Below are 26453 nucleotides of genomic sequence, written 5' to 3'. Positions count from 1 at the left end.
CCATGCGACGGTCACCTCCAGACTGGATTATTGTAACTCGCTCTACGTGGGGCTGCCCTTGAGACTGACCCAGAAACTCCAGCGGGTGCAGAATGCTGCAGCGAGACTCCTTACAAGGTCTTCGCTGCGAGATCACATTCACCCGGTGCTATACCAGCTGCACTGGCTCCCGGTGGAGTACAGGATCAGGTTTAAGGTGCTGGTTTTAACCTTTAAAGCCCTATACGGCTTAGGACCCTCGTACCTACGGGACCGCCTCTCCTGGTATGCCCCACAGAGAAACTTACGGTCTTCAAATAAAAACATCTTGAAGGTCCCAGGCCACAGAGAAGTTAGGCTGGCCTCAACGAGAGCCAGGGCTTTTTCGGCTGTGGCTCCGATCTGGTGGAACACTCTGTCACAAGAGACCAGGGCCCTGCGGGACTTGACATCTTTCCGCAGGGCCTGCAAGACAGAGCTGTTCCACCAGGCCTTTGGCAAGGGCACAGCCTGACTCCCTCCTTCGGCAATCTTCGCGGAGCTCTGGCCCAATGGCTGCCAGTCGCTTGAATTAATTAATTTTAGAATGAATGATTTTAGAGTGTTGTTTATGTGGAACTTTTTGTACTGTTTATTGTTGTTAGCCGCCCTGAGCTAAGGCTGGGGAGGGCGGGATATAAATAAATTTATTATTATTATTATTATTATTATTATTATTATTATTATTATTATTATTATTTTCTCTTAAACCATAACATGCTGTAAACTTTATGTCCGTATTCCACAATCGTTCCCAGGTTTCCATATCTATATTATAACCAAAATCTATTGCCCAGTGTATCCTTGAAGATTTTACTTGCTCATCCTTTGTCTCCCATTCCAATAATATCATTTTAGAGTAGACAGCACTTTGACATTACATTCCAACAGGTCTCTCTCCAATTGTGATAATTGTTATACATTTTTCTAATTCACTCTTGTGTGTTTGTGAATGGCTTCTGAGTTGCTGTTTATTTAAAAAAAAGAAAATGACACTATGCTCATGCTTAATACAATTTAATGATCCCACTAATCTATTATGTGCACAGTATAATATTAACTCGTCAATTCTTTAATTTGCCTTACAGATCTGAAACGCCCTCCGTTCAACATGCTTCTCCTTGGCCTCCTGTCTCTGCTTGTTTTGCAAAGCGAAGGCTTCAGCACCAGTTTTCCTGATGAAACCATTGCGGAGTTTTCAGTGAATGTTTACAATCAGCTGAGAGCTGCGGGGGAAGATGAAAACATTATTTTCTCTCCACTGGGAATATCAATCGCCATGGGAATGGTGGAACTCGGAGCTCATGGGTCCACCCTTAAGGAAATCAGACACGCCATGGGATATGAAGGTTTGAAAAACGGTAATGAGCGATCAACAAAGCGTCAAGCGACACTTATTTGATTATTATTTTGTCCAGTCAATACATTAAAACAACAGCTTAACACTCACCTGGGATTAAATTCCATTGAACTCAGCAGGTCTTAACATCTTAGCAGACACACATAGGGTGGTCCTGCATAACAATCTAGGAAGCGTGAGTGCCATTTTCCCCCCCTTTATAAATGGCTCTTTCATAGAATTCTAGACAGGCTTGATCACCTGTGTTGATGGAAGTGAATTTTAATATTTCTACAAGGTCTCATCTGCTTGAAGGAAAGAAGGGGGGCCCTTAATATGTATTATTAAAGAGAAAATGATGAGTTGGTATATTAATACCTCGGCTCTCAATAATAAAAATGCCCAAGGCAGCTGACAATAAAATTCTCAATAAAAAATAACACATAAAAATCAGATAAGAGCTGATAAAAAAATAAATTAATCTTTTATGCGTATTGAATGAAAACCTGCTTGAAGGAAGATATTATATTACTTTGGGGGGGGGGACACCTCATTTTATTTTGACATCATGCTGATTGGGTGATGTGTATGATGTCGCAAATCAACACACACACAATTCTGGGAATAGCTCTGCATTCCTTTTTAAACAGATAGTTTAAACAGATAGTTTTAAAACTATTAATAAATAATTGCTATTTTTATTTATTTTATTAACTCAATTTATATCCCACTTACCAGCCTAGCAGCTACCTTCTATACTAGAGACAACCACTGTCCCATCTTCAAGGGCAGCCCCACATACAGTGCATTGCAGAAGTCCAGATGGGAGGTCACCAGAGCATGGACAGCTGAGGCCAGGCTATTCTGATCCAGAAACTGCAATTGTGATAAATCATTCTAAGCTAAGCATAAGCACACAGAAGCCACTTGAGACTCGAGGGACAAGTTGAAATCTAGGAGAACCTATTCCTTCAAGCGGAGTTCATCCTCTCCCAGAGCAGGTCGTACACCTGATTCCGGGACACAAAAACCTCCCACCCACCTCTCTTTACAGCTCGTAAGGATTTAGCATCAGTTTATTTGCCCCACCCATCCTTCATTGCTTCCAGATGTTTGTCCAACACTTTCACATCACCTCTCGTGATTCATACGGAAGAGTGAAGAGAAAGCTGTGTGTCATCAGCATACTGACGAGTTTCAAATCCATTTATAATAGCTCCATTAGTTTCATATAGGAGATATGATGGACCTTTGTTGGACCCCAAACCTAAAGGCTATGGAGCCAGCAGCAATCTCCTAGTACAGTAGTACCTCCGGTTACGTAACCCTCTGGTTATGTAAACTTCGGGATGTGAAAGCGGCAAACCCGGAAGTATTTGACCGGGTTTCATCACACGCACATGTGCAGAAGTGGTAGACCACTTCTGCATATGCGCAGAAGCGGTTCTCAGGTTGCGGAGACCTCGGAATCTGACCGGACCTCCGGAACGGATCCCGTCCACAACCGGAGGTACCACTGTACTACTTTCTGGTAGTGACCCTGCAGGTAGGAGCTTTGTTACCACTGTAACAGAGTACTCCCACCTCCCTAAGTCACTCCAGAAGAATACCATAGTCAGAGGTATCAAGAACCACTGAGAGATCAAGGAGAACCAACAGGGTCTTAACTCCCTTCGTCTCTCTTCTGATAAAGGTCATAAATCAGAGCAACCCCTAAGGCTGTTTTGGTGCCAAATACAGGCCTTAAACCAAACTGGAATGTCTCTAGGTAACAAGGGGATGAACAAACACATAAAATATGCCTGCCAAATTGTTTTAAAATGGAAAAGATGAGTGTCATGCATTGATCAGAAAGGCAAGACTGAAAGGTAGACCAACATTCAGTAGGCTGGCATGTATCTGTCACATTCAGATGGTGTGTTGCAGCTAAAGAATTCATTGCTAGTCTTCTTTTATAGATTATTTAACTAATTTAGTTAAGCATTTTTAAGCACACTTCAAAGAAAAGATTCAAGGGTTGTTTACTCATGCATATGATTAAAGCAACAGTATTACATAACTAAACCGGTTAAGACTATAATCAGTTCCCATTATAAACATTCACCCACTTCACCAAAAATTAAGCGCAACGGAGTTAAAATTACGAACAGCATTAGCCTAATCAAAGGCCTGATTAAGGTGTGTCTTCACAGTCTGCTTAAAACTCTGTGGAGAGGGAGCCAAGCAGAGGAGGGAACCTTGTGTTGTTGGATTGCAATAAAATGTTGAATTGGACCTGGTAGCATATGGTAGCCATTGCAGTTAGTGCAAGACTGGTGTTACGTGGACCGGAATAGAAACTTCACTCTCAATCCTGTGCGCTGTTTTCTGAACACGCTGCAGCTTCCAGTCTCCCTTCAGAAGTGCCTTACAGAATCTAAACATGAGGTTACCAGATAATGGGCCACTGTGGCTATCTGCTATCCTGATCCTTCTGTCTTCACCCTTTTTATTGTATCTGAGACATGGGGATAAGGTTTCCCCCGTCATTAGTAATTTGGTCCCTTGCTCAATGTGATTTCATGCCTCTTCATAGAAGAACAGAGGTATCTGGGGTCCACTGGAGCAGATTTGGGGGCATACAGAGATAGCAGAGGAGGAATAAGTTGTGTTGCATGAGTGGAAGAAGAAGAGTTTGGATTTGATATCCCGCTTTATCACTACCCAAAGGAGTCTCAAAGCAGCTAACATTCTCCTTTCCCTTCCTCCCCGACAACAAACACTCTGTGAGGTGAGTGGGGCTGAGAGACTTCAGAGAAGCGTGACTAGCCCAAGGTCACCCAGCAGCTGCATGTGGAGGAGCGGAAACACAAACCTGGTTCCCCAGATTACGAGTCTACCGCTCTTAACCACTACACCACACTGGAACTCTGTGTGTAGAGTGTTGGATACAACCCAAAATGTATACTCCGCCCCCATTCGCCTATTTTTTCACGGTCACCACAGTATCTACAATCCTCACTTTTTCAACAGTTTTTTGTGAGGGTAAAGACAACTGCCAGCCCCACTCCATTGCAATGATCTTGGGCCTCGCACTAAATTCCTTATGTGTCCTGTCTGGAGGCCCATTTGGACCCTCAGCTCTTTTAAACCATCCCTGCTGACAGAACCGCATTTGGTTTATTTTTATTCTTTTGCAAACCTTGCAACGCTAAACAAAAGGGGTGAAGGAATTTAAAAATAAGTCCCGTTCTCATTTTGGAGACAAGGTGACAGTCTGTCATCATTTTCAAAATGCGGCGACATTTGCAGCACGCTGAGCTGGTTTATTTTTCTGTGCAAATGGTATGCGCTAATCCTATGTAAACATCGTTAGTGCGGCTTTTGGGGAAATCTTGAAGGAGCTCTATGGGAATCTTTAGAATAGCAGAGGAAATTTTAAACAGCTGGCCCAACAGTGTAAATATTTAACAAAAGTGGTTGGGAACCTCCCATTAAAAGTTGGGAACATATGGGCACATAATGCCGGTTTATAAAATAGTTGATTGTCAACTGATGAATGCTGTTCCCTGTCAAAGGGCTGCTTTGTGCTCTAGTTCATTGCCTTGGTTATGTTTTTTTTCTTTCTTTTCAAAAAGAGAATGATGTGCACGCAGGGAACATGCAAGAGGAAAGGTGAGGGTGGAATTGAAAGAACAAAAGGATTGCACACGAAAATGGCCGCAAAGAAGTTTTTGTTCCCGTGTCATAATATTAGGAATTCGGGTCACCCAGTGGAATTGGTTGGCAGTAGACTCAGGACAAAAATACCTTGAGACATGCATAATTTAACTTGTGAAATTCACTGCCGCAGGCCCTCAGCCTACATCTCTGTAAAAGGGGATTACCGCATTTTTCGCTCTATAGGACGCAATTTTTCTCCTCCAAAAATGAAGGGGAAATGTGTGTGCGTCCTATGGAGCGAATGCAGGCTTTCACTGAAGCCTGGAGAGCGAGAGGGGTTGGTGCGCACCGACCCCTCTCACTCTCCAGGCTTCAAGCAGCCATCCACAAGCCTTTGGAGCACAGCGGGAGTTCCCGGCGGGCTCCAAAGGCTTGCGGATAGCAGCCTGCAGCCCCTTTAGGGCTGGGGGGGGGGAATAAAAAAAATCTTTATTTCCCCCCCTAAAAACTAGGTGTGCCCTATGGTCCGGTGTGCCCTATGGAGCGAAAAATACGGTAGACATATTCTTGGAGATAGATCTGTCAATGGCTGGGGCTTGTAGTTGAGAAAATCTGGAGGGCCAAAGGTTTCCCAAACTTGCTGTGTGGTAAGAGGGGGCTGCCCATTATTTTCCATGTATGCAAAGCATGACATAATAGGGACACATATTGAACACTTCTTGGCATTAATGGAGAATTCTCCGTTTAAATGTAGCTTTGGCTGCTCATGAAGACCCTTGAATTGCTTTGGGTGGCTGCCTCTGCTTCTAATGTTTTATTAGTCCCAAGTCTTTTTGAAGAAGAGTCAAGCCACCCTATATACCATTTCGCAGTGACCTTCTCTGTCGAAAGCGAAAATATCACTGTGATTTTCCACTGGGAAGACAATGGGATTCTTTAAGCCCTCAATATATTTACTTAACCCTGACAGAAATATTTCCTCTCTCGCACCTTGCTTCCAGGTGAAGAATTTTCCTTCTTGAAGGACCTTTCTGACATGGCAAACGCTGAAGACAGCCAGTACGTGATGAAGCTTGCCAATTCCCTCTATGTACAGAACGGGTTTCACGTCAGTGACAAATTTTTGCAGCTGATGAAGACGTACTTCAGAGCTGAAGTGGAAGATGTGGATTTCAGTCAAAACATAGCAGTCGCCAGCCACATCAATAGATGGGTGGAGAATCACACAAATAGTACGTTCCTGACTTTTTACATTCCTCCTCACTGTCAGCAGTTGTCATTTTATGCTCGTTGGGATGCTGTTGAATGTCTTAAAACGGCTCATTGCTAAAGTTGACGATTGAACCAAATGTCTTGTGTTTCTTTCTTTGGAGAGAGCTTAAAAACAGGCTCAGCTCAGGGACTGCAATCCCTTCAGGGCAACCTTCCAGGAGCTACATGCCACTGGTTTGAAAGCCTTAGGGTTCCCCACCCCCTCCTTTAAAGCCTTTTACATCTTGGTCCCAAACATTTCCATCTCTTTGCAGAAATACTGGGATGAACTTCCCTGCAGTGGTGCCCTTATGTTGTGGTTCTGAAGCATGTTGACCAAGCCATTCTGAACCCACGTCCAGGCATGGCAAGTTGGAAGATCAGCCTTGTAGAATTGTAGAGTTGGAAGGGACCACAAGAATCAGCCCACGACCCTGAAATTGAGACTCATGTTCTACTGACTTGTGCTATCTGGTCTGTTAAACTGATGTAGCTAGTAGTTAAAGGTAAAGGGACCCCTGACCATTAGGTCCAGTTGTGACCAACTCTGGGGTTGCGGTGCTCATCTCGCTTTATTGGCCGAGGGAGCTGGTGTACAGCTTCCGGGTCATGTGGCCAGCATGACTAAGTAGCTTCTGGCGAACCAGAGCAGCGCACGGAAACACCGTTTACCTTCCCGCCAGAGCGGTACCTATTTATCTACTTGCACTTTGACGTGCTTTCGAACTGCTAGATTGGCAGGAGCTGGGACCGAACAACGGGAGCTCACTCCGTTGCGGGGATTCGAACCGCCGACCTTCTGATTGGCAAGTCCTAGGCTCTGTGGTTTAACCCACAGCGCCACCCGCGTCCCACTAGCTAGTAGTTACAGATCTCTTATCTCCATATAAATGCATTGATTCTAAATTATCCCCACCAGTGAATGGCTTGGCTGACTTGCTTCTACCATGCAGGCAAAGGCACAGTCCCAGTTGCACACCAGAATGCGCACGGCTGTTCGGATCGGTGACTCTGTACCCGAGGGTCTCTGATGCACGTAGCTTATTTTATCCCAGATAAAACACAGAGACCCCCGTCTGTAGCGATCTGTGAAATTTCCACCCATCCACTCGATTCATCACTGTCTGCGCGGAAATCCAAAGACGAAATTATCATACCGAAAATCAAGCAAGCCGTTCCCAGTTGGCAGCACCAGGTAGCAGACAATGCCTTCTGATTGGAGTGATTTATTTAGGAATGTGGGCACAGCAGCTGCTAGGCTTGGCTAACAAGCCTCCCCTGACTCAAACAGATGCAAGACATCTCTTCCTTTCCTTGAGTAAATGTCAGCGATGCGGATGCTGAGATGCGTTCCCCGTTTTATTACTCGCTTATTACTCTTGAAGCCTGTGGGATGTTGCCCAGGTAAAAGCAAGCAGGAATAGTAGTGTGAGGAAAGTTTGAAGTTAGACTTGCTCTCTGGATCCTGTGTCAATTTTGTACCGGAAATTATTTGCAGATGGGAGGCAGTCAACAGAACAATCCCTTTAAGGTAGGAGGATCCTGACTTAAGTTTCAGAGGCCCTGAGCCAGAGGTGCTTGTTTTGGTTTGTATATTCTTGTTAGTGTAATGGAGGTGTCAGGGAACTGTCATCGGCTCAGAGGCGAGAAACAGAAGGGTAGTTGTGTTACAGGGAGCCTCCGAAAATCAGTTCCTCTTCTGGGGAGGAGGAAAGCCCCACCTCCAGTGGGGAAGAGGTGCAAGGACCAGAGGATGCTGGGGGGAGCCTTAACACTGCTCCTGGGCAAGCCGGACAGGAGGGAAACACGCCCTTGCCATCGCCCATCCTGCGCAGTAGTCTGAGGCTCAGAGAGGGGCGGAGACGGTTGGGGGTAACGAAACTCTTATGTTGGTGGAGGTCCAAAAAAAGACCACTCCCGGATTCTGCTACCGATTGAGCTTCGGGGCTCTTCACTGTAAATAGTTTGCACCAAAATAAAGCCTGTAAAACACAGGTCTGAGTCCTGCCTGGTTACTCTCGAGCAACCGCAACAGCCACCTGACAGCGGGGGGGGGGTCAACTTTCACAAATCACATTTCTATCCCTCAGTGTCCTCCCCACTTCCCACCCCCCAGCCTGGCAGACAAGAGGCATTAATCAGAGTTTAAGGGCACATTCCAGCCAGGCACAAGCAGCATCCAAAGTGGGGTTTGTTTGTTTATTATTTATTTATTGAAGGCACTTCTATATCAGTTGTTTGCATTTGTAAGCAGTGTGCATAAAAGCAATCTGCAGAAAATGGGGACCATTGGCAAAAAAAGTGTCATAAAACCAAACGCTACCATATTAATGCTTGCCGGAACAGGAGAGTCTTAGTCTGTGTCTGGAGTTCAGCAAGAAGGGTGCCTGTCTAGTCTCCGTTGTGGGAGGGAGTTCCACAGGCTTTGCAATGACTGCACAGGGGTGTGGCCTGCACAGAGGAGGTGTGGTTACTTGAGAGTCTACCTTATCACTTACATACAGCCAGTAGGACACTGTGGCATACAGGAGAGTTTCTCCTGCAAATTCCAAAGAACTGAGCCCACGCCACAGTAATTTGGAGCAGGGCTTTCAGCATGGCTCTGTTCTGTGGAATAGCTTTCCTGTCGAGGTAAGACAAGCACCCACTATCTGCGCTTTCTGGAAACAATTGAAAATACCTCCCCCACCAACAAGCTTTTCCATCTGGAACGAATGGGTCATTATCAAGGTTGTTTTACATTGTTTTTCAAACACAGCCTGTTGTTGTTTTCTGTTTTGTTTTTCACTCTTTTTATGGCCATCGCCTTGATCTAACAGACCAGCTGGTTAAACATTGTAAGACAATTTTAATGCCAATAACTTCAAAACTATTTTAGATAAGTGTATATTGTATTTCATAGAATCATAGAATCATAGAATCATAGAATCATAGAGTTGGAAGAGACCACAAGGGCCATCGAGTCCAACCCCCTGCCAAGCAGGAAACACCATCAGAGCACTCCTGACATATGGCTGTCAAGCCTCTGCTTAAAGACCTCCAAAGAAGGAGACTCCACCACACTCCTTGGCAGCAAATTCCACTGTCGAACAGCTCTTACTGTCAGGAAGTTCTTCCTAATGTTTAGGTGGAATCTTCTTTCTTGTAGTTTGGATCCATTGCTCCTTGTCCGCTTCTCTGGAGCAGCAGAAAACAACTTTTCTCCCTCCTCTATGTGACATCCTTTTATATATTTGAACATGGCTATCATATCACCCCTTAACCTCCTCTTCTCCAGGCTAAACATGCCCAGCTCCCTTAGCCGTTCCTCATAAGGCATCGTTTCCAGGCCTTTGACCATTTTGGTTGCCCTCCTCTGGACACGTTCCAGTTTGTCAGTGTCCTTCTTGAACTGTGGTGCCCAGAACTGGACACAGTACTCCAGGTGAGGTCTGACCAGAGCAGAATACAGTGGCACTATTACTTCCCTTGATCTAGATGCTATACTCCTATTGATGCAGCCCAGAATTGCATTGGCTTTTTTAGCTGCCGCGTCACACTGTTGGCTCATGTCAAGTTTGTGGTCAACCAAGACTCCTAGATCCTTTTCACATGTACTGCTCTCAAGCCAGGTGTCCCCCATCTTGTATTTGTGCCTCTCATTTGTTGTGCAGGTTGAAGCCTAAGTTCCTCTCCAACCAAACACTTGACAGTTAAATGTGGGAATATGGAAAGGAGTTGATTTTAGATTGTTTTGTTTTCCTTCCATTGTGTTGGTTTTTGGGGGTTGGTGGGTGTTTGCAGTTTTGATATAAATGTTCAATTAGGCATTCTGATCGATGTGTTCCTTCTCTCCCCTTTCAACCAACAGACATGATCAAAGATTTTGTGTCGGCCAGGGATTTCGGTGCTCTCACTCACTTGGCCCTCGTCAATGCAATCTACTTTAAGGGAAATTGGAAGTCTCAGTTCAGGCCAGAAAACACAAGAACCTTCTCCTTCACTAAAGATGATGAAAGTGAAGTGCAAATTCCAATGATGTATCAGCAGGGAGAATTTTATTACGGTGAGCAATATCGTACATGTTTTCTTTCTAGCAGAAAAGATTAATTTTCTAGGTATACACTATCACCCTTCTTCAGCACTTAATGCCAATTCACACCTCTTAATAACATCTCCTGCACAATTGCCAACCAGATGAAAATGAAATCACATTGTTTTCACCGGAGCCTCAGAAATGGAAGTTTCCAAAGGAGCCTTCTATGATTATTGTGCCAACTGCAATGTTTTCATTGGTGTATCAGTATGGAAAATGTGAATACTGGGGGATGTGGGTGGCGCTGTGGTCTAAACTACTGAGGCTCTTGGGCTTGCCGGTCTGAAGGTTGGCGGTTCGAATCCCTGCGACGGGGTGAGCTCCCGTTACTCTGCCCCAGCTCCTGCCAATCTAGCAGTTCGAAAGCACACCAGTGCAAGTAGATAAATAGGTACCACTGCGGCAGGAAGGTAAATGGCGTTTCCGTGCGCTCTGGTTTCCGTTATGGTGTCTCATTGCGCCAGAAGCTGTTTAGTCCTGCTGGCCACATGACCCAGAAAACTGTCTGTAGACAAACACCAGCTCCCTCGGCCTGAAAGCGAGATGAACGCCACAACCCCATAGTCGCCTTTGACTGGACTTAACCGTCCAGAGGTCCTTTACCTTTTACCTTTATCTTTCAGGGTTGTTTTAAGGATTGCATCGAGACAGGGTCATCTTTCCACAGGGCCTGCAAGACGGAGCTGTTCCGCCAGGCCTTTGGTCGGGGTTCAATCTGATTCCCCCTCCCCTTTCATAAGAACTTGCATGAAAGCAGCCTCCCAGTTTTTCTCACAGGCTCATATCAGTTCAGCATTTAAGGTCCCCAACCCTAATCTGCAAGTTGCCATCTGATTGGATTTTATTCTGATCCTGATCTGATTTTTGGATGTATTTTAATTGATTGCCTGATTTTATGTTAATGTGTTATACATTTGATGTTAGCCGCTCTGAGTCCGGTTTTGGCCAGGGAGTAAAGGTAAAGGGACCCCTGACCATTAGGTCCAGTCGTGACCAACTCTGGGGTTGCGGCACTCATCTCGCTTTATTGGCCGAGGGAGCTGGCGTACAGTTTCCGGGTCATGTGGCCAGCATGACTAAGCTGCTTCTGGTGAACCAGAGCAGCACACGGAAACGCCGTTTACCTTCCCGCCGGAGCGGTACCTATTTATATACTTGCACTTTGATGTGCTTTCGAACTGCTAGGTTGGCAAGAGCAGGGACCGAGCAACAGGAGCTCACCCCGTCGCGGGGATTCGAACCGCCAAACTTCTGATCGGCAAGTCCTAGGCTCTGTGGTTTAACCCACAGTGCCACCCACGTCCCACGCCATCCACGTCCCATATTGGCCAGGGAGGGCGGGGTATAAATACAAATTATTTGTTTGTTTGTTTGTTTGTTTGTTTATTATTCTGCCGCCCAAGGCGAAACAGAAATATGCTGCCATGACACCCCACACCAGCAAATCCTCCCTGATCTGTAGCAATAGTGATGGCGGTTTCCAGTGAGATTTCTCAAGATTTCAGCGGTTTCCAGCAAGATCTCAGGAGATTTCAGTCTTGCCCAAGGCAGCTGCTTCATCCTGCATCATGGGCAAACTGACCCTGTATCTAGACCAGAAATTTCCAGACTGTGACCTGAGCTTTGTTCACAGTTCTACGGCATGTCTGTGGATTTGTGGTTGAAGGTGGAAGATGGCACACCCAATGCATATTGATTTTTAATTGCTTCTTTTATTTCTTCCATTGTATTTTATTATATGCATTGCAATCTGGATTTTATGGCATTCAAACAGTAATGCAAAAAATATATAATATATAAGGGGAAAAAGAGGAAGCAATAAAAAATACAATTAAAAATAATACAGAATCTACAGTGGTGTCCCACAATCGCTACAACAGTCAGAAAAAATATTAAGTGGTGTCCCAAAGCCCTCAGTAATTTTCAAGTGGTCTCTGAGGGGGAAAGTTTGGGAACCACAGATTTAGATAATGCACACAAAGTGCTTTGGACACACGAAAGTGCTATACAGTACAAATGTTATTCTTATTACTATAATCTGTATCCTGCTCATGATCAAAGGAACATACGTAGGTAATTCCAGGCAGCTCCTTGTGCAGCTGCTGACCAGAACGATAACCTGTTTGGTTTTGGAGATGAAATAACCAGTTATATTTTCACACCACTTTCTGGATCCGTACTGTAATGTGCAGAAGAAAGTTTCTGGATCTCGTCTCTGAGCTAAAATATGTGGGCAGTGTCCGGACCTAATACAAATCATGTCTGAATCAAACTCTGCCAACAAACCATAGTCTGGTTTGCAAACAATCGTTTACTCTAACTATGGATCTGCTGTTATGTCTGAATTCACAGTCCATTGAGAAACAACAGTTGGGCCATTGATCTGCCCCAAGAAGCTTCTGTGAAGTTGAGTACATGGGAAACAAAAGCTGACAAGCAGCTCCAGAAACCATGGCTTGTTGGCTGAATGCTCAATCCATGATGTGCATTAATAAATATGATTAGCACAATGTGTTTCACCTTATGTTTGACCCATATGTCAAAACCATACATAATAGAGGTTTTTTTGTTAGTAATGCCCAAAAGTTAAAGAAGTCTTAAAAATATGATAGTACAGTACAGCATTTTCATTTTTGCTACATTCACAGGGCAGTGTATTTTGTTTTCACATCTTTTCCCTGTTAAGTTCTCCATCATATCTGAGCATTCACACGACATAAAAGCCATTTTTGGAACTATAGTGGAATTTCGCGCAAGCTTAGTGCTCATATTTGTGTTATTTGCTTCCAGAAAAAAGAAAATCTGTTTGCAAATAAGATGAAAATGAGTGCTAAACCTGGGCTATATTCCACTGTAGTTCCGGAAGTTGATTTTATGTACAGTGGTACCTCAGGTTAAGTACATAATTCATTCTGGAGGTCTGTTCTTAACCTGAAACTGTTCTTAACCTGAAGCGCCACTTTAGCTAATGGGGGCCTCCTGCTGCTGCCGCGCCGCCAGAACACAATTTCTGTTCTCCTCCTGAAGCAAAGTTCTTAACCCGGGGTACTATTTCTGGGTTAGCGGAGTCTGTAACCTGAAGCATCTGTAACCTGAAGCGTATGTAACCCGAGGTACCATTGTATTCTGAAAGCTCAAATATAATGTGGAAATCAACAGTTAGGGAGATTTCATGAGAATGGAATAAACTGCCATGTGAACGCAGCCTTTGTATTTTTTGCCCACAAAAAAGGGGGAAGTACCCCCCCCCAAAAAAAAGAAACAACGAAGAGGATAAACCCACCAATCCTACGCCAGGAACATTGTGTGTGTATACCCATCTAAAGGTGAAATAATTGATACTGAAAATGTGAAAAGACAATCAAATGGTTTTAACGGCTGGTCATAATTTGCCTCAAGGCCTGTTCTCAGCTGGAGACCATCCTATGGATTTCAGTACTGTGCAGGTAAATGAAATTATCTCCGAAAACCCAACCGGGCTGTTTTTCTTTTTTCTTTTAGGGGAGTTCAGTGACGGCTCCAATGAAGCCGGAGGCATCTATCAAGTTCTAGAAATCCCCTACGAAGGAGATGAGTTCAGCATGATGATTGTTCTTTCCAGGCAAGAAGTTCCCCTAGCCACACTGGAACCTCTGGTCAAAGCCCAGCTGATTGAGGAATGGGCAAGCTCCGTAAAGAAGCAGAAGGTGGAAGTCTATCTACCCAGGTGAGAATGCTTTTCCAGCTTCTGGCAGGATGGAGGGGAGAGGAGAGCCAGTTTGGCTTAGTGGGTGGCATGTAGAGCTGGGTGATATATGGACACAGCGTCCAAAATCCGTGTGAAGTTCATATAATGATACCTGTTTCATAATTTTGACCTGGCAATATATCTTGAATCATGACACACGTTGCTAAGTTGTGGGTGAACATATCAGACGACACAGCGATTCTTCAAACAGCTCTTGTTTATTCACAGGCCAGAACAGAACTGAACTGAAGGGTTCAGTCAGCCTGCTTATATAGAGCTCCAGTACAACGTAACTGTAACAATTTTCTAAAACTATCCAATCACTGAATGTCACTTTCGATCCCTTATTTGCATAACTATCTACAGTATCCCCCTGCTGGCCCAGGGTGAGAACTTCAGTACATAACACACGTGTTATGCAAAAATCGCAAAGCCAATGCTTCTCTCGATTCCTGCACCCCTCCTAGCCAGCTGAGATCTCCCCTGCCTCCTGCAGTGGGCAGCGCATCACAAGAGCAGGCACCGGCAAAAAATCACAACGCAGGAAAAACCACGAAGCCAGCCAATGCCTCTACATGGCTCCGTCCTTATTTCAGTCATTGTGATATATCGGTATATCTCAATGTTCAGCTAGCGATATATCACGAAAACCAGATATCGCCCAAACCTAGTAGCATGTTGGATATTGGCCAGGCTAGGGACTGTGAAAGCCATTGGATAAACAGCTCGACCCTGCGGCTCATTTGAAAAGTTTCTCTCCATTTTTCTTTTTGTTTTACCTCAGTGCCCCTCATGTAAAATGGAAACACCAAGATTGCCATTTGGAGAGCGCATAATAATATAGCTGTGAGGAGAGGACTATTGCACTCAGGTCCTGCTTTGGGACTAATAATAATAATAATAATTTATTTATACCCCGCCCATCTGGCTGGGTTTCCCCAGCCACTCTGGGTGGCTCCCAACAGAATATTAAAAACACAATAAAACATTGAACATTAAAAACTTCCCGTTTGGCCACAGTGCGTACAGGATGCTGGACTAGATGGGCCAATGGCCATACTGTCAACTTTTCCCTTTTTTTAAGGGAAATTCCCTTATTCCTAATAGGATTCCTCACAAGAAAAGGGAAAAGTTGTCAGCTATGCAATGGCTTCATCCAGCAGGCATTTCTTATTCCATTATGGATAATAGTTTGGTAGGGTGGTTTGAGACAGGAGCCACTGTCAGTTTCAGTAGACCGTTGCAATCTATTTTTGCGGGTGTGCAAAGGCTGATGGAACGGTGGGAGAGGTCTTCTGTTGGGAACCATAAGGCTCCATGTTAAAAGAGTCCCAAGGGTTTGCACAAAGTCATGGTGGGAGTTCTCTCTGATTTTCCCGCTGAGTTTCTCATCCAACCACACACAGCCCTTCATGTCCCATTGCGTGTCATGCTTGAGACTCCCCTGACACATCAAAGCAGCTTTTTGATGCACCGGCATGAGGGAATGTACTGGAAGGCAGGTGAAAACGCCCTGTTGCAGAAGTGGACCCACTCATGGTTCTGTGGATACAAGGCAGAACCTGAAAACAGTGCTCAACAAGGGTTTCATCACCTGCTCTTGTCTTCTGCTCACCAGGCTGAACGCTCCTGCCTCTTCTCTTCCATCTCTGGTCACATCCAGACCTTAGAACTCATTTCAGCATATGTTTGGATGCAAAGCTGTGATAAGTTACCTGTAATACTAGAAAACTTGTGGATTTTTTGCAGGAGCTTTAGGGGGGGTGTTCTGCTCCTCAGTGTGGTGAAATAACAGCCGCTCCATCAGACCTGGCAAACTGGTCCCTTCCCAAGTACCAATGCATGCCCACATGTGGGTTTAATGCTCAGGAATGGAGTATGTAGGCTAAATCCAATGTGCATAAACCCAGATCTCACAGTCAGTCCCCACCCCCAATAAAATCTGGGTCTCTCGACATTGGGTCCACACATGTTTGTGGATCTATATGTGGATATCTGGTGGGGCTAAGCATGTTGGGTAGGCAGTCCTGTTTTCCCACCACGCATTGCATCATCAAATAAGCCCATTGTTCAATCTCACCCAACCTCCTGTTGCCGCATATGATGTTTGCCATTCCCTTGTGGAAATCAGAACGCTGAATGAATGATTATTGAAGGGAGGAGAAAGGGAAGCGTCACATTTCTGCAGGTATAAGAAATGATGCAGCTATGGGAGGAAATGATTGACATATGTTTGCAACAGGAGCAGGAAACCTGATTTTAAGAAATTGCATTAAATCTAAGTAATTTGGTTGGATTTGTAATAATTTAGGAAATGAATAAAAAAAATAATTGGAGAACGTAAGAAGTTCCCTTATACCAGCGGTTCTCAACCTGTGGATCTTCAGATGTTGTTGGACTACAACTCCCATCATCCCTGAGCTCTGGTCTTGCTAGCTAGGGGTGATGGGAGTTGTAGTTCAACAACATTGGGGACCCACAGGTTGAGAAAGGCTGCCTTATGCAGAGTAAAAAGAAGAGGAGGAGTGTGCATTTGCAATATGGTGTCCTTACTCCAGGTGGCTTCCTTGAGGGGAAGATATTAAACGATGAGCAATTATCGGGAAAACAAATGCACATACCCCAAATACCATGGTACAGAGTGAAATTATTCCGAAGGAGAACGTTGCAGACTTGGTTACTGTTATTAGCTGGTCCTTGCCCCACATTGCATTCCCCGGCTAAATTATGCTTGGAGATCATTTTTGCAAATTAGTTTCATGGTCTGTTTCCCTGCTACACAAAAGTGGATTAAAAAATGTTGATCTCTTTGGCTCCGAAACAATGATTTGGGAACGGAACGGAGTATAATTTAACAATCCTGTGCTGTTTCCCCACCCTCGTTTTGCTATTAAGACAAGCAAACTGCAGTTTCAGTTGGACGCAGATAGGGCAGACAGAAAATTGGAAATGTTGTGATTAACTCAGCTTTGCTTAGTCGTTCAAGCCCTATTACAAATGCAAAAGTTAAAAAAAGAGAAAATGTTCACTTCGTAAGTGGATGGACTCTTTCGGGGCGTTGGGAATTTAATTTTATTCCACTGCTATTTCTCAGCGTGCAAGGCCCGCAGGCCCACACATTCCTTTCCCTTCCATCTTGCCTTCTTTGAGGGGGTGGAGGGAAAGGGAGAAATAGCATAAAATATTTATGGAGTATTTATTTGGTGCATTGATAACATCCACCAGATCTGCTTGCCATCCTCAGAGAAATTCAACTTCGCAAGTATATAATTAATTTCTGCAATTTAATAAGGGAATTACAGCATCGGGGTGCTGCACTTAAAGTTTGCGCTAGCTAGCTAGCTAGCTAGCTACCTTTTCCATTCCTATTATGAAAATACGCCGGAGAGGAATGGCATCTAATTTTATCCATTCTCCGCTATGCTTCACTCATTAATATTTACAAAGAGCCTTAAGAATGTTTGGGCAAATTCTGAAAGTATCTGCTGTGTTTATAAAATCCAGTCCCCAAGGTTCTGTGACATTCTAGCGTTACTCTGTACTGTGACCAAGAGACAGATCCTTCATTGGGTCTAGGCAGATATGAGCATGCTTTAAGATCAAGGACTACAGTCGCTAGAATCTCTGAAGGCTGGAAGTTGTCCATCCAGTTTTCTCCAGATGACAGCCCAGGATGCATCTCTTAATTTTGCCCATGGTATTCACAATTATTTCTGTAGCACCATCAATTTGATTCAATTTAATGCTTGTATGCAGCAGTTCCAGCAATTAATTGGAGCCCTCAAAGCAGCTAACAGCAGTAGCAAAGGTGGATTTTAACTAAGTTTTACTCAGAATGGCTGAGATCTAATCTTCCAAAGATCATGCTGTCAGCTTTATCAGCCTCTTCAGGGACTTTGCAACATGCAAGCCCCCATTCAGTACGTGCAACTCTGTAGTAATGGCTGTCAAGTTGCTAGTCAATATGTAAAAGCGAAATCTCAATTTTTATCCGGCTGGTATGTTTATGATTCTGGGTTACAGACCCATTGAAACCCATGAACCCAGGCTTGTCACACTTATTGGCTTCGGTTAGTCTACTCTGAGTAGGCTTGGCATTGGACACAACCCTCTATCTTGCTGTATGTAAAAATTGTCCAAGAACTGTTTTTTTAAAATTTATGCTTGCTAGTGAGAGCTGTCTCAGATCACCTTATCACAATTATGATTAAAAGTCGATTTTTAAAAAACGAAATTGTCAGGGGACTGCCATTGTAACAGGGGAGGGAGGGAGGAGAATATAGAGAGCCTCTGATGCTTCTGAGGAGCAGCTCCTCCTCCAGCAGTGGGGAAAGACACGCCTCCAGTGGAGAAGAGAGGGATGGGGGCAGCCAAGCAAAGGGAGGGCTCAAAGATGCTGCTGAGAGCCCAAGTGCCTTACCTAGCCCAGCTTGCCAGGAGGCACACATGCCGTTTCCGTCGCCCAGCTTGCGCAGAGGGGTGAAACGTAAGGAGGGGAGGCGGAGATTTGGGGTGTCTTATGTTGGGGGAGAAGCTGGAAGGGGCCACTCCCGGAATCTGCAAGTGACTAAGACGGACATGAACTTTGTGACTATGAACTGTAAATAGGTAAAGGTAAAGGGACCCCTGACCATTAGAATCATAGAATCATAGAGTTGGAATAGACCACAAGGGCCATCGAGTCCAACCCCGTGCCAAGCAGGAAACACCATCATTGCACTCCTGACATATGGTTGTCAAGCCTCTGCTTAAAGACCTCGAAAGACGGAGACTCCACCACACTCCTTGGCAGCAAATTCCACTGTTGAATTTAGGTCCAGTCGTGATCGACTTTGGGGTTGCGGCGCTCATCTCGCTTTATTGGCCAAGGGAGCCGGCATACAGCTTCCGGGTCATGTGGCCAGCATGACTAAGCCGCTTCTGGTGAACCAGAGCAGCCCACAGAAACGCTGTTTACCTTCCCGCCGGAGCGGTACCTATTTATCTACTTGCACTTTGACGTGCTTTCAAACTGCTAGGTTGGCAAGAACAGGGACCGAGCAATGGGAGCTCAACCCGTTACAGGGATTCGAACCGCTGACCTTCTGATGGGCAAGCCCTAGGCTCTGTGGTTTAACCCACTGCGCCTCCCACGTCCCTATGCACTGTAAATAGTTTGCACCAAATAAAACCTGTAAAAGACAGGTCGGAGTCCTGCCTGGTTACTCATGAGCAACCACCACCAGCACCTGATAGAAATGATCAAAACAACACGAATAAATGGAAATTGAAGGGAAGCAGATAGTGGCTGAACATTAAGAGACACTTTCCAACAGTAAGAGCTGTTTTGGAGTGAGCAGGCTGTCTTAGGGGCTCAGGGTCTGCGCTCTCTCTTTGTTGGATGCATTTAAACAGATGCTGGACATTGAAGCAGATGCACGGAGCAGGAAGTTGAACTAGGTGACCTCCTAAGTCCCCTCCAATGCTAAATTGCGTCATAGAAATCTGCCTTATGCTGAGTCAGACCACTGGTCCATGTGGCTTATAAGAATAATAATTATTATTATTTATACCCCGCCCATCTGGCTGCATTTCCCCAGCCACTCTGGGTGGCTCCCAACAGAATATTAAAAACACGATAAAACATCAAACATTAAAAACTTCCCTAAACAGGGCTGCCTTTAGATGTCTTCTAAAAGTCAGATAGTTGTTTATTTCCTTGAAATCTGATGGGAGGGGGTTTCACAGGGCAGGTGCCACTACCATGAAGGCCCTCTGCCAGGTTCCCTATAACCTTACTTCCTGCAGCTATGATCTTACGGTGCTATGAAATTTCCCACAATACGTAACTTTTTTATTTGCATTTTCAAAAGTGGTCCACATCACTTAAAACGTAGGCAGAATGCCGCAGAATCTGTGAGCGACTCCCTTCACACACAAATTAAGGGGGCAGACTTTAAATCATGCGCTGGTATCACTTCTGAGAGCTCCAAACCCCTCAGAAATTAAAGGATACGCTGAAAGCTCAGTTTATATAACTGTAATATGTACTTATCTAAGGTGACTGACAAGTTTGTATGGGCACCCTTGTGCATTCCCATCATATATGAAAAAGTCTGACAAGGCATTTGTACCCATGGGCATATCTCTGTCGTTGCTCCAGGTAACTGGCAGAAATCAGCATGTCAGCCAGGAAATCAAAGGTGACAGTAAGACGGATTTCTATTTGGATCAAATTAATTCCAAATTTATTGTCGTCTCCTAGGTAATTGTAACTGGAAGGCTCAAAGGACTTCCTTGCCACTACCAGAAATGATTCTCTGTTTGCTGAACACACAATAGAATCTCAAACTGTCATGGAAACATAAAATGCATAGTTTATGGTCACAGTTGTTTACCATTGTTTCCAGCATTTCTCAGATTCACTTGTGTTGCACAAAGCAACAAAGATAGAAAATAGGTCATATTTTCTTTGTGTGTTTTTATTCTACTATTCCTTCGATCAGCTTAGAGTAGCATGCATGGCTTTAGCCCCATAACAGCAATGTGAGGTAGATTATCTTGAGAGAGGTTATAGAGTTAGATGCCTCAGGGTTATTCATTGACGTTCATGGCTGAGTAAGGATTTGAACCTGGGTCTCTCCAATCAATGATGAACATGGTAGCTTGACTTTCTCATAGCTTACGTCTCCTTTCCAGCCTTTTGGAGGTGTTAGTCTGTCTGTCCCCCCCCCCCCCCACATTTTTATAAATGCATACAACGGCTCATAATACCCTCCACTTGCTTAAGGTTGGGCGTTTGTTGAGTAAAAATGCAATTGATTGATTGGAGTGGGGACCTCTCAAAAGATAAATATACAGAATTCCAGTGTGTATCGTTCAGGGTATAACCAGGCTGTTCGGAGTTTGGTCATTTATTTCCCTTTGTAGCAGCACCAAACTACATGAGACATCTGGTACCTGTCTGTAAGCTTTGGCCGACAGGTCAAATAACAGCTCCGGTGTATCCGTCACAAATCTCCCAACATCTCTACTTGTTATGCTGCTAGACACACAACCCAGCACAGTGCAGTAGAGACAAGGGTACGCTTGGTTCTTACTGGCCCCCATTGAATTCTATGGGATGAAGGGTTGTTCTGCCTGATACATTGGCACCAGAGATGACTGGGGAGTTAAAGTGGTGAGTGAAGAAAGCACTGAACTCTCCCCGCTGCTCCAACTTGAGGAACCTTTGGCTAAACACTCCAGTCCAATATGACTCGGCAAATGCAGCCCAGTTAATGCCACTGGATATCTTGTTTTTAAAATGCCTTGTTTTGGCTTGCTCAGCTGTTTTACAGCCCTGTTAAACCATGCCACAAGAATAGAGCAGGGAGGAAAGGGTTATTCACACCAGCCCCATGTTTGGTGCCATGTTTATTTCCATCAGGGGTGGGGCTAGTGCCCACTGGGGAATGCTACAACTGAAGGCAGGGAGCCCCACAGCAAGTGGAGCCCAAAAAATATGACGTGCATAGCTAACTAATTCTAGTTTTGTCTCCACCCACCTCCTCACTGCTCAGTACTATGAGAGCCACAATGAGCCTTAGGAGGAGGAAGCCCCCCTTGGACTGGCTATAAGTAAGAAGGCAAGCAGATGGGGCCAGCTCAGGGCACCCTAAGGTTTGTGGGGCAGTGCCCCATTTGCCCTAATGGATCAGCCTCCATTGAGTCCTTTGTAATTTTGTGGAGTCCAACCAACAACCCACTACTACTTTCTAGACCTGCTGTCTTCTACATCACTTCTCTGTGGACTTCTTTCCAAAAGAGTGCTTGGTGAACTGTGCCAATCATCTCAGACCAGCTGGCTTCCTGAGGAACCCTGAAACGCAGTTTTCCCAACCCGGTGCTCTCCAGGTGTTTGGGACGACGGCCCTGAACCTAGAGATGCAGCTCTGGCTGTGCAGTCCAAAACACCTAGAGAGCACCAGGTTTGTGAAGGCTGCTGTCACATGTCCCACTTGTGTGCTACGTGCTCCCCTGTGCATTCCACAGCGGCCGTCTGTGGAACCGAAATCCTTCATAATTAATGCGCCCGTCATTCTAATAAAAGCCTGTTCGTTCCTCTGGTGTTTTCAGCTATGCTGCTTTGTCTGGCAATTATGCCTCTGTGACATTTTTAAGCAGCCTCTGGTTACCATTTCTCGACGTTGCTTTTCAGACAAACTCGTTTGCTGCAGGAATCCAGATGGCCAGGGGCGTTTGTCTCGTTTTGTACCTCTTATGCAGGGACAGACAACTTACATTCCCTACACACACACACACACACACACACACACACACACACACACACTTCACAGTCAAAATTGGCAGATGGGTGCGGCTGGCCACCTGTTAATCACCTGATGTCAGAATTACACCAGGCAACACCTGTCTGGCACTTTGGAACACAATCAGCTGATCAGCAGGACTTCAAAGGACAACGCAGGGCACTTTGCAAGGGGCTTTGCAAGGCACTTTTGCAAGGGGCCTAAGAATGAAGGGCTTCTGACTTGTGGGCAGGGGCTTATGCAGTAAAATGCATGAATGAGCCGGTTTCAAGGCTAATGGGTGCCCCACACATTGAGAAGGCAACCCCCCCTTGTGCTAGAAAATAGTATGATTGCACCTAATGGCAACAGTACTACTTGGGAGCTCATTCCTGTGTGATATAGTGGCATCATTTCACTATATTCAGTGCTCAGAAGATGCATTGCTGTGCCCATGATGGAATGACACCTTGTGCACAGGTGGACAGTTTCCCTGCTGGGGTGCTTACAGCTTCCTTGATTTAAGGCTGTTCTGTTCTTGAAAGCACCATTCTGTGATGTGCACCTCTCATTTCCTGCAGCACATGGTGGTCTGGATTGCATAAGTCTGTCCGTGGCTGGCTGTTTCTGCTTTGGGGCAGAAGGCTGGACTTAGCTGGCCAAGTAGCCTCATCTCTCTCGGTTCAAAGGCTGCTGGTCTCTCCCTTGGTATACCAGATGATACATTTCTCAATTCTTTTATTCTTGTGGTTCAAGGTTGGGCAACCTGCAAACCTTAATTTCATTCAGATAGGGGTGGGGAGTGTCAGATAGAGAGATAACTCTTTGGATTTAAGCACTGCCCCCTATGGCTCCTGGCAGATTATCATGTTGATTATCCCTCAACAGAAAAAAGGCTTGCCAACCTCTACCTATGACCTTTGATAGACTTCTACATTGGGTTTATATTCCTCATATTTTGGCATACTTTGGTAGGATGTGCCTGTTTGTTTGTTTTATTTTTAAAAATGTTTAAAAAAAGAACGAATACTTCGTCTTTCAAATTCAGTCTCTGGTCTGAATTTTTAAAATTTTAAAATTATTTTTAAAAAAACTGACTGCATGTCAGGTGGCTTCATACACAAAACGATCTCCCTCACCCATCTTGTTGACACAAACTCCTTTGGGGAAAGTGTTGTTTGACTGCAGAACTGTTAGTTTAACTGACCATATTACGGCAAGCAAACCAATGGCCATCAATAAACTAGTGCTGAATGTCAGCTCAATAAATACGATTTATCACTTTTTTTAAAAAAACCACACACACATACACAGTTTTAAAAACTGCTTTTTCCCATGCTGTGCTTCCTGAAGACCAGTGCCATCTTGCTGATCTGCTTCTGCAGGGGCAAGGGAAAGAGGCTAGCGAGTTTTCATTCTTTTTTATGTCCTCTAGGTTCACAATAGAACAGGAAATTGATCTGAAGGATGTTCTGAAGGGCCTTGGAATTACAGAAGTGTTCGGCCGGAGCGCTGATCTCACCGCAATGTCTGGTAAGAGGCTTTTTGTACATGTGTGTTGCGTCCTTGCACATGTTCTTAAATGTGGGCAGATTAAATTGACCTCATAAGGCATCTGTCCTGGTCTTCTGTAACTACCATTGGCCACTAACTGCCTGTTGTGGCAGGGTAAGTCCTTCACAGGAAAGTCCTCTGCAATCTTCTAGCTACAGCAGATAAGGTGCCCAGTGTATCCTACTATGGTGAAACACTGGTACGTCCACACATAATGAAACCACCTAATATAATCCAGTGGATTGCCCAGTGAATGTAATCTTGCTTTCATGATGGGCAGGTATATAAGATATACGATATCTTGATTGTCATTGTACCATACAGAACAATGAAATTGAAAATCTACATAAAACATTCAAAAACCCCTAAAAACTCTGAAACCCCATTTTAAAATGCAATATACTATAGAGACTCCTTATGCTGCGTTTAGAACCAGAATTGCATTTGCCTAGAAACTGTTTCTCAGGCGGCTAGTCCTGGTCTTTATAACCCTGTACCTTCTTCCAGAAGGCAGAAGCTGAAAGAGATCATTTCTGGGGTGCGTACTATCCTGCGCTATCTCTGCAGCTTTCTTATGGCACCTGACAGCATAGATTTGATCTAAGGTGGGAAGAGTGCACCCAATTATTCTCTCTGCAGTCTTTACAACCCTGGACAGCATTGTTTTTTCCCTGGCCGTGCAGCTCCCAAACCACACACACATACCATAAGTTAATACACTCTGCACAGTACAATGGGAAAATGCCATCAACACGTCCTCTGAGAGATTGTTTTTCCAAAGGATTCTCAGGTATATCTGTTAGAATGACCATGGCACAATGACCAGCAAATGTGCTGATAAACAGCACACGCCTATGCACTTTTGCTAGGAAGTAAGTCCCACTGAGTTCAGTGGAGCCTGGTCTAGGTATGTCTAGGATTGCAGTCTTAAACAGGGGAAAGGCTGAACTTGGGGAAACAAAATCAAAACAATTCCACCGCTTGTTTATGTCTAAATTGGAGTGGCTGCTTGTCCACCAAGAAGTGCTCAAGGCAGTTTCCAATCGAAGATTAAGACATCATTAAATGTGTCTGACAAAGGATACTTGTGCTTTGTATGAAGGCATCACTGTGGAGATAAAAATCTTTTTAATGACAGTGGAATTGGCTGAACTATCATTCCGTAAGAACAATGCAATCGCCGTCTGCCCAAAGAGTTCTGCTTCTTCAAGAAACTATTACAAAAGCCCTCTGCATCAATGGGAAGCCTCCACACTCTGCCATGACTTTTAACAAAGTATTAGTCATGCCCGCCTCTATTAAGGTTTCTGACTCCCACCTCCAATTAGATCTGACTGCCATGCTTGTTAAAGTTCTCACTTACGTATTCTCTCCCCTTTATCCCTGTGCATTTCTCACCCGCGGTTTGATGCCTCTCTGTATTGGGTACTTCAGGTGAGCAGTAAGGACACCACTGGCAGCTGGCGTACAGCCAGCAACAGTAGTCGGCTGATAATTACAATGTCAGTGCCACGGCGAGATGGAGACGTGTCATGACCGCAACAGAAGTGATAGAGTTTTGTGTCCTATTATGCATTGCAGGACTACCCAGATCGTGTAGGCATCTTATCTTTTCACAGTAAGACGTTTCGCTAGCAGTGATTTAAGTAAATCTTGTAGTGTGTGTGTGAGTCATTTGCTCTGTTCCTTTTCTGAAAAATGGAAAAGAACAGCCTCACTTCATTAGAACTGTGATCCATTAGGTTCAACAGTCTGCTCTGGTAGGGATGTGCCAAAAATGTTAGTGTCAAACTAGGTTAGTAATGGAGCGTTCAATTAATCCATTTTTACCGCCTGCTTAGATTATGCTTTCTGGAGAAAACAATCAAGAGGGCCTCATCACTCAGAGTATAACATAGGGTTGCCATATTTCAAGAAGTAAAAAATCCAGACAGCTCAGCTTTTTTTGGACAATCATCCAAAGTCATTGAGCTTTTACATTTTTAAATTTAAAATTCATTTTGGGCACCGATTTAGCTCCCAACCCCTGGACATTACCAGAATTTTCCAGTTTATTTGGTGACCCTAGTATAATGCTGTTTGCCTACTTGACCACCTAATTTGATCCTTGGGAGATACGTTGTGCTGAGACACGGAAGATCCAGTTATGTTTCCTAGCTTAATGGATGTTGATAGACAACTTGCTCCAGAAAGACATTTACTCCTTACCAAAAAATTAAAAAATGAAAATGAAGGTATACTCAATATTAGAATCATCTTGTTGTGAATTCAGCTTGCAGTGTGGCTGCAATGTTTGAAGGCAGGTTAGTCACAAAGACCCCTTAATGCTGGACCAGTCCCTTACTACAAATTGCTTGCCTGCGTTTCCACGCTTGCATTTCCAGGGCAAGCTAGAAAATGCAGGCTTCAAATCTCTTAGCAGGCTAGTCAAACAGTTGCCTTCTGCCTAATGGACTGGAGGAAATGAAACTGATCACTCCTCTGGCCTCTTTCCTTTGCAGCTAGTACTGAAATCAATTAGGCTGGTAGAGGAGGGACAAAGTGGCCTGTCCCTCCTTTGCCAACCTGCTTGCTGACCTG

The 26453-nt window shown here is 44.6% G+C and overlaps 1 protein-coding gene across 1 annotated transcript in view; it reads left to right on the top strand.

Moving 5' to 3' along the window:
* The window catches only part of SERPINI1 (serpin family I member 1), a 97490-nt gene that overhangs the window by 54798 nt on the left and 16239 nt on the right, over positions 1-26453 (top strand). Inside the window, exons 2-6 of the mRNA XM_028731479.2 lie at positions 1107-1379; positions 6001-6231; positions 10101-10295; positions 13827-14031; positions 23755-23852. Coding sequence (XP_028587312.2) covers positions 1130-1379; positions 6001-6231; positions 10101-10295; positions 13827-14031; positions 23755-23852 — 979 coding nt within the window. The 5' untranslated portion in view covers positions 1107-1129. The remainder of the gene's footprint in view (positions 1-1106; positions 1380-6000; positions 6232-10100; positions 10296-13826; positions 14032-23754; positions 23853-26453) is intronic.

The sequence above is a fragment of the Podarcis muralis genome, chromosome 6 (genome assembly GCF_964188315.1).
Source record: "Podarcis muralis chromosome 6, rPodMur119.hap1.1, whole genome shotgun sequence".
In the NCBI taxonomy this organism is placed as follows: domain Eukaryota; kingdom Metazoa; phylum Chordata; class Lepidosauria; order Squamata; family Lacertidae; genus Podarcis; species Podarcis muralis.
The sequence above is the reverse complement of the archived record's forward strand: the minus strand, read 5'-3'. Positions and strand labels throughout refer to the sequence as shown.